We start from the raw sequence: 8,652 nt of genomic DNA on the forward strand, positions 1-8,652 counted from the left end.
GCCAGCTGCTCCTCACCCTCACCAAAGACGCAGCCATTGCCAGTCCAACCTTCAAGAAGGCATGAGGTCCGTTGATGAATGGCTGAACATCAGCCACCTGAGGCTGGACTTGTACAGGACTGAGATAATCATCTGAGGATTGTCCCCTTTCAGCTGGGTCAACTCCTTGTGTCCCACCCGTCAGGGGACTGCACCAGCACCCAGTGGCCACGCACGCAAGATGGTGTGCATCATGGACTCGTCGCTCACAATTGCCATGCAACTCACCAGCATCTGTACCTCATGCTGCAACACCCTCCCCATGATGCACATGATCCACAGATAGATCCACTCCAAGGCAAGACAGACAGTCCCCCAGTTCCATGGCACCAGCCGTGTCAACTACTGCCCCGCTCTCTACGGAGCAAGTACTGCCAAACTCCCGGACAACTTGTCCACATCCAGGGTGCATCTGCACACCTCAGATGCAACATCCCGCGCCCAAGCCACGTCACCGTCCACCTGAGATAGCTGCAATGGATCACTGTGTGCTGCAGGATGACCTTCAGACTCTTCACCCGCACTCAGGAGGTAGTCCACAACCCCAAACCCCAAACCAACCTTGGACGTCTGTCATCCGAGACCCCGTTGGGCCAACTCCGTGCATCCAACCTTGCCCTGGCCACCATTCTTCACATCCACCGAACTCCAGCATACAGGACATAGTTCTCCCACCTGGCCAAACATACCTGGGACTCCCTCCCCGGGAACCTCCATATGAGCCATGACCTCTATGCCTTAATGAGACTCTTACAAATGTGTCTGTCCGCACAGTATTGCAAGACCCCCCTCAGCAGCTTGAGGCCATCACGTGTGAGTATTGTGCTCCATGTCTGTATTGGATGATACATTGTGACCCATGTGTGTCCTGTACCGGACTCAGATCCCAGGGTATGGATGGCTGGAGTTAGTTCAACACTCAGGCATAGTTTGACATTTCCCCACACGTATGTTGTGGACTCATGAAAAATGACTGCAACATCTAATTAAAGAAATGTAGTTTTATTCTCGGTGGGGGGCGTGTTTGGTGGTAAAAATAGGTGCTATACAGTGTGCATAGAATCCAAAGTTCACAGGGGGAGATGGGATCCTTGGCATTTGAAGTCATCAGAGTCCAGAACACAGTGTTTGTCATCATTGGTCAGACTGTGACCAGCAAGTCCATGTGGCAGAGAATGTCAGTCAATGAGGTGCTGCTGTTGCGCATGAAGGTCAGGTGCCAGGCCAGGTGACCTGGGAGATGTGGATAGTCCGCTGCCTCGCACGGTCTTTTCCGTGGACAACCCACCTTCCTCACGGGACCCTCAGATGCAGGCCTTGACGATGTTTGGGACGCTCCGTCGGACGAATCCTCCTCCTCCTCCTTCCCTGTGGCTGGTTTTGGTCTTTGCCTGGTGCCACAGGGAGGGTTGCCCATGTTGTCGGCGATCCGACGGAGTGATCGGCTTATGTCCGTTTGCACCGCCAGGAGCTCAGCCAGTCTTGCCTCCATCCGTCCTTGGTGTTGTTGTTGACTGGCGTGTTGCTCGGCCTGCTGGTTCTTGATGTCTGTGAGGGTCTCCACTACCTGGCTGATGGCCCTGGTGTCATGCCGGTATGCGTCCATGATGTTGCGTATGTGTGACATACTGGTCCCTTCAGCTGGCTGGTCAGGTTCTCGCCTCCGCCTGCCTCCACTCCCACCACCCCTGCCCACACGAGCCTGGCCTGCCGTTGTGGGCACATCGGGTCTACGGGACCCCTGAGGGATGGCAGTTGCAGGGTTGTCTGCCTCCTCATGGGTGCCCGGCGAACCTTGTCCCTACAGGTCAGACTGGCTCAGTTGTTCAGTGCGGGCAGGGCTCCTGGGTGTCTCCTGGTATGTGGCAGGAATGGGGGTGGTGGTTGGTACAGATGTACCTGAGGCAGGTGCTGCAGGGGCTTGGACACCAGAGGGTCCAGGTGGGTTGGGGTCATCCGCGGAGTGTTGAGAGGCGTCGCTGCCGGTGGGATCAGGTTCTTCCGGAGACTGGGACTGTGATTCTTCCCCCCATTGTTGGGGGGAGATCCATGACGTTGCCCTGTGTGTGAGAGAGACAATGTTAATGCTGTTTCATGCAACATCCATGTTTCATACATATTCAAGTTGGCACAGTTCCTCCAGGTGGTTGTATGTGCCTAGCATTCCCCTCACTGTTCACTTGTGGATGGGTATGTAGCGGGGCACAGATTGATATCTTCTTCTGAGTGTTTGACATGTAGATTTTTGGCTTGGATGCTTCTTTGGGTATGGATTGATCTTGTTGTGTCACATGTCCATTGTGAGAGTGGGTAAATCCATTGCCTTCCCCGGGGGTGTGTGCTTGTGTAAGGGGTGTGTGTGACATGGCCTGCTGGTGGGTGTAGTGTGATTTGGCTGTGGGTCTCCCAGGTGATGTATCTGTCCCCTCATGGTGCATGCTGCTATGACAGTGAGTGTGAGTTCCTGTCCTAGATATCTGAGCTTGTGGTGTTGGTGTTTGAGTTTACAGTGGTCACAGGAGGGCCTTGCGCTGGCTACAGCAGGGCCAAGTGTCAGCTACCTTGTCAGTACTTTGCCAGTCCCTGTGCATTGAGCATGGTGCTTCGGTATGTACCTGGGCCATGTGGGCTGAGGGCAATGGTGTCTGCTTCTGAGTTGAACAATGTGTTTTGTGAGCCCCACCCTCCCAGCATCCCGACATCCAGTCTTGGGTTTGTGGTTCGTGTAGCCTGGGACATGGCATGGCCTTGCTTTGTGGATGGGGCATACACATGTTAGTGGTATGAGCGTTGTTTTTGAGTGTGGTGGTGTCCGGTGAGGGCTTGGAGGTAGTTGCGTGCATTTGGTGTAGTTGGGGTGTGGATGCCATTATCCCCATGTTACGTAAGTTGTTTGTGTACTCACCAGGCGCTGCAACTCCTTCGACTCCGTGTACTCCCACCGGCAAAAGCAGGGCCATCACCTTCTCCTCCCAGGGATGGTAATGTACCGGTCTGCGGGGCAGCCCACCTCCAATGATGTTGCTCTGGGCGTAGTCCTCGTTCATTTTGCGCTTGACTGCCCTCAGCAGATCGTACCACCTGGCTTGGCATCCATTCCTGGTCCTTCTGATGAGCGCAACAGCATTCACCCTATCGACGATCCTCTGCCACAGGCGTGATTTTTCGGCTATGCTGGTCTGTCTGATCAATGTTCCAAAGAGCTGTGGCTCGACTCTGATGACTTCATTGACAAGGATGTCCAGCTCCTCCCTTGTGAACTTTGGATTCTTGTCTGTGGGCATGGTGTGGGGTGAGGGTGTGGATGGTTGTGGGTGTGTGGGTGTGAATGTGAAGGTGTGTGTGGAAATGTGGAGAGGGGGTTTGTGTGAAGGAGTGTGTGTGAAGGTGTATATGTTAAGGTGTATGGGTGCAGTTGTTGGGGTGTGCTCTGTAGCTGCAGTGAGTCTGTTGTAAAGGCTCATGGTTTGTGTGTGTGGGCCCTTTTTATTGGTCCATTTGTGGGTGGGCCTGAGTTTGAATTTTTGGTGGGTGTGTTATAAGAGGTGGTTGTGAGTTTGGGCCTCTGTCTACCTGTTTGGATGTGCCAGGTCAGTCATTTAGATGTATTTTCTACTGTAGATGTGTTTTTTGGTGTTGTGCGAGTCGAATTGACCCTCCTTGTGCTGTTTTACAGTGTCCTGGTTCAGTGCGAGTCGTTTTCGCATATGTAAGGTGCGTACATACGTGATGTTGTTGTACCGTGCTCGCATAAGCAATGTTGTTGTAATGTCCGTACATACGCGATGCTGGGGGACAGTGCTGGGGTACGGTGGTGGGGTATCGTGCGTCCAAGTACGGGGCTGGGGTACGGTGCTGGGTAACGGTGCATACAAGTACAGGGCTGGGGTACGGTGGTGGGGTACGGTGCGTACAAGTACGGGGCTGGGGTACGGTGCTGGGGTACGGTGCGTCCAAGTACGGGGCTGGGGTACGGTGCGTCCAAGTACGGGGCTGGGGTACGGTGGTGGGGTACAGTGCGTACAAGTACGGGGCTGTGGTACGGTGGTGGGGTACGGTGCATACAAGTACGGGGCTGGGGTATGGTGCTGGGGTACGGTGCGTCCAAGTACAGGGCTAAGGTACGGTGCTGGGGTACGGTGCGTCCAGGTACAGGATTGGGGTACAGTGCTGGGGTATGGTGCGTACACGTACGGGGCTGGGGTACGGTGCGTCTAAGTACGGGGCTGGGGTACGGTGCGTCCAGGTATGCTCCGTACGGGACGTTTTACATATGCTTGTGTATTTGGAAGGGCGGTACTGATCGTACTTGTGCGCTCGGACTTTAGTTTTACGATTTGTACGTAAAACTGTCCGGGTACGTCTCGTAGACCTTTTCCCGAAGCGATTCGTATGTATTTTTCACATCCGAATCGTACTTCACCGGTGGGACGGCACTTGTACGATTCGTACGTAAAAAAATCCGGATACGAATCGTACGGAAACATTTTTTAACGGATCGGAATCGGCCCCTATATGTATTAGTTATTATTTTTTAAACATGTTATAATATTTTTAACTATGTTTCTTTTATTTATATGTATTATTTACTTAATTTGACATTATTATTAAAACACTAAAAAAACAATATTTTTAACATCGATATTTTTGACAACAATATTTTTTGCCCCGATATTTTTGTACTTACCATTATGTAGATAGGACTTCGATATTTTTGACATCGATATTTTTGTGTCGATATCTTTGTAGGGCGATTTTCTGACTGTCGATATACTGTCGGACATTCCCTTTGGATTTCAACGGACGCTTTTCTTCCTTCCAGCAGCAGCTCTTCTTCGAAGTTCTCCATTAGGTTCGACAGGGGTTTCCGACGTCACTTCAGACCTATGCACCCAGCTTCCCTGGGAAAGGTAATTCCGGTACCTTGGTATCCACGGGTGGGGTGGCTCTCTAACCTTCTGTCTTCCACAGGGTTTCTTCAAAGTCCTCTGGAAAGGTTCCTTAATCTCTGAAACTTCAAACGCGACTTTCCCATAAAATTGTATGGAGCACGTGTTCGTGCTCTCACACTGTACCCGTCTTCCATGGGGTCCCTACCCACTCACTTTGGGTGGTTCCTTGGGGCCCCAGCAATTATACGTCCTCTCAACACTCTCTTGACTATACCACTTTTTTAGTATATGGTTTGGTCCCCCCCTGGGGCCCACTGTGCATTAGTGATATTTACTGACATTTCTGTGCCTACGTATTGTGTGCTTTATGATTATCTCTGTGTTGGAGATACTGTGTCGTACTAAGTAATATTATATTAATAAATACATATTTTTATAATTACTGTATGGTTCTCCTTTCATTTAACCAATACTGTAAGATTGCAAAACAAGCTGCTTTACATTCCTTCAAGACTTAGCCTGAAGGCTGCGCTCCACAGCTTTCACTTGGATAGCTTCCTAAGTTTATCTTAGACCTCTTAAATCACCATAAGGGTTGTTTCGACTGGTGCAAGGTGCCACTTTAACTTGTGGACATCATATACCAGGCCAACTTCTCACACTGATGATCAGGCATAGATGGTACAACTTTGCATAAGTCCGAATGCCAGACATTTGACGCAACTGTAGGTAACTGTGGGAGGGTTATTCCAGATGGATTCATGGAACATGCAGTTGACCTTCAAAATAACCTTGGCATGAAAAGGAAATCAGGGTAGATGGTAAAGAACAGGCTTTAGATGATTTAATTTGGAAACCACCATCAACAGTTTAGAAATATTTTGAATGGCATACAAAGAGTGGACTAATATGTTAGGTAAATCCAGGTAAAGGGAGGCGCTAAAATTAAGAGGAAGGGCAGCATTGTATAACATTAATCCCGTGTGGAGTTTCAATTTCCTGCATGCAACACAGTTTCCATTATTGTTATGACACATGATGTAGGAGTAGTACAGCATCATGCACGTCACATTCCCATTCATGTGTCATTAGGAAAGACTCTCTGTTTTCCAGCCCTAGCAATTTCCTGGTCTAGACAATCTAGAAGATTGTTGGTTCTTAGAGGGCAATCATATGTTTGTTTAGGAAAGGAAAGTCGACACTGAGTAAAAATATTGTCCTCACGGAGAAAAGAATTGTACTTTTACACTAAAGTAATTGCACGTCACCACGTGTAATTGAACAACTTGAGGACTGATTATGATGGCGGTGGGATTGCCATGGACAGGCCGTCTGTGGTAGTCCTACTGACATTCAGCCCATTGATCCAACCGCCACATTAGGATGCAAGAGCTTAGCTATCCGGGGGAAAAAAACGCCGCGTCCAACAGGATCAAGTATCCCGTCAGGCGGGCGTTCGGGCTCCTATTCCCTACAAAGATTGCGGTGCCTGCGCAGGCACCACTGTAGGGATTAGGATGTCATTTGCTGACAGCCTGTTCATGGCGGTCTGACCACCATATACAGGCTGTCGGAAAAGGACTTTGGGGGCCCCGAGTAGGGCCCTGTCCCTCATGGGCCCCTGTACAGTGGCCCTACCTCCATGCACACCCATGCGCCCTGTGCCAGGCACCACATGGTGCCTGACACACGGTGCATGGATGTTTAAAAAACATGCCTTTTTCAATTGTGGCTTGTGTTGTGGCCCATTTTCCGACTGCAGCACTAGTCACAATTGAAAAAGGCATGTTTCCGACCGCCTTCACAGCGGTCAGATCGTCATAAGAAGGGTGGGGCCGCTGATTACATGTCGGACGTTCTCCATCCCGATATGATGCTGTTGGACCTTCATCCGACAGCTATTGTAATGAGGCTTGGAGAATTACACACAAGAAAATGCCTCCACAATGTCTTCCATTAGTACGAATGGAAACTTGCAACTGTAGCAGCATTTCAAAGGTAATTCTGGAGAGCTTTGCGGATACCTGAGAGATGTAAATCAGCACCATGGTGAGGCCGTAAATCTGTTTGTTCCGATGTGTAACTTTCATTATGACTTGGGCCATCATACTGTTAAATTACTGTCACAAATGGTGTTATTAACAAAAAACACACAAGTTTAATAGGCATGATTTTCATTTAGTTAGAACATTTCGACTCTTCATCTTACACTGCAACATATTCAAATAATTCTAATATTTCAGAGTATATGTCATTATTTTGTCCGCAATTGGCTTACACATTCATATTTTTTTCTTCCATGAAGAATAACAAAAAATGTTTGAATTTGAAACCAGTGTACATATGGAAGTTTTGATTTGCTCTGTGTACGCCACTAAGGGCCTGATGCAGAGTTGGATGCTAAGGGCAATTCCCTGGGTTTCTGTTAAAAGGGTTCAATATAGAGGAAAAGCCACTGGAATTGTGTCAACGTGGGCAGTAATAGAATAATGAAAATTCCACCAGTGTATGCTCCTGGTAGAGCAGAAATTTCTCCTCACCACCAAATACTAAATAAGGCCCTAGCAAGGTTATCTATATTCTGCATCATCTAATATCATGTCATTTCAAGGTTTTATCACATCTGTACTGAACATAATGAATTATTTTTCAATAAATAACTTATTCACTGTTCTATTATTTCCAGAAACCCGAATGGTGATGGATTACCTCAGTGGCCAGTTTATGATGGTGAAGAGCAGTACCTTGAGCTAAATCTTCAGCAGAAGACAGGGAGTAAACTGAGGCATGATCGAATGAAATTCTGGAGCATGATATTCCCTGAAAAAATTGGAGCAATCAACGCCCAAAATAAAAGGACTTTGGAGTTATAATGATCAAGTAGAAAGAAATGTGTTTTGGTTTTTGATTAAATAATTAAACAATTTTCAATTTTAAAATACATTTTTGGTTATTGTTTATTTTGGCAAGAGGTTCTTAAATGCAAAAATACACTTGAATAATTTGGTTTAAGAAACACTTTATAATAACATTAATCATGCCTTGCGTCCTCAACACGAGAAACTAAAGACCCAATTTATCAAGGTTTCGCCTTGCCCTTGTGCCACGCAAGAGGGCGTAGGGTGACACAAATCCTATATGAGATTTATCAAGCGATGCAAGGCCACCCTGCATGTGCCTGCATGGCGTGACAAATCAAAAGTAACGCAAGGCAGCGCAAATCGCTGCCTTGCGTTACTCTGCTCCAGAGAGGCATTCCATGGGGGAAGCATGGGTGTTCCCACGCCTCCACCCATGACATTTGGTGCATTCCCAGATTTACCATTAGTGATAACATGAGAATGCATCAAAGTGCTATGCCTCCCCAGGTGATCCGCAATTATGAGAAATATCTTTATCTCTCCACGTTTTTTACTCTTTCTATGTGTGTTGCATTCTGCGGCACACTGAGGGCCTTGTTACGACTATGGCGGTTCATTGGCTGCCCTATTTCGACTTTGCCAGTCTGACTGCCTCAGAACCGCTGCTACCACCAGGAATCCATCATCCATTGTGATCTTACAGCAATGTGAGGCTGGCAATATGCTTGCTGTGCCGATGCGGCACCACAAAGCATATTACTAGTTTCCTCACTGCGGTGCGACTGCCATGAAAAGTGTGACTGTGAGGAAACTACGGGGCCATACAGGGCCCCCTGTTGCTTCTGCACTAGGAGATGCAT

At 48.3% G+C, this 8,652-nt stretch overlaps 1 protein-coding gene across 1 annotated transcript in view; it reads left to right on the forward strand.

Moving 5' to 3' along the window:
* LOC146776046 (fatty acyl-CoA hydrolase precursor, medium chain-like) overlaps nucleotides 1-7,870 on the forward strand; it is a 248,056-nt gene extending 240,186 nt beyond the window's left edge. The window contains exon 14 of the mRNA XM_085636898.1: nucleotides 7,618-7,870. Within this exon, the coding sequence (XP_085493024.1) occupies nucleotides 7,618-7,804 (187 nt within the window). The 3' untranslated portion in view covers nucleotides 7,805-7,870. The remainder of the gene's footprint in view (nucleotides 1-7,617) is intronic.
* The last annotated feature ends 782 nt before the right edge of the window (nucleotides 7,871-8,652 follow it).

The sequence above is a fragment of the Triturus cristatus genome, chromosome 12 (genome assembly GCF_964204655.1).
Source record: "Triturus cristatus chromosome 12, aTriCri1.1, whole genome shotgun sequence".
NCBI lineage: Eukaryota > Metazoa > Chordata > Amphibia > Caudata > Salamandridae > Triturus > Triturus cristatus.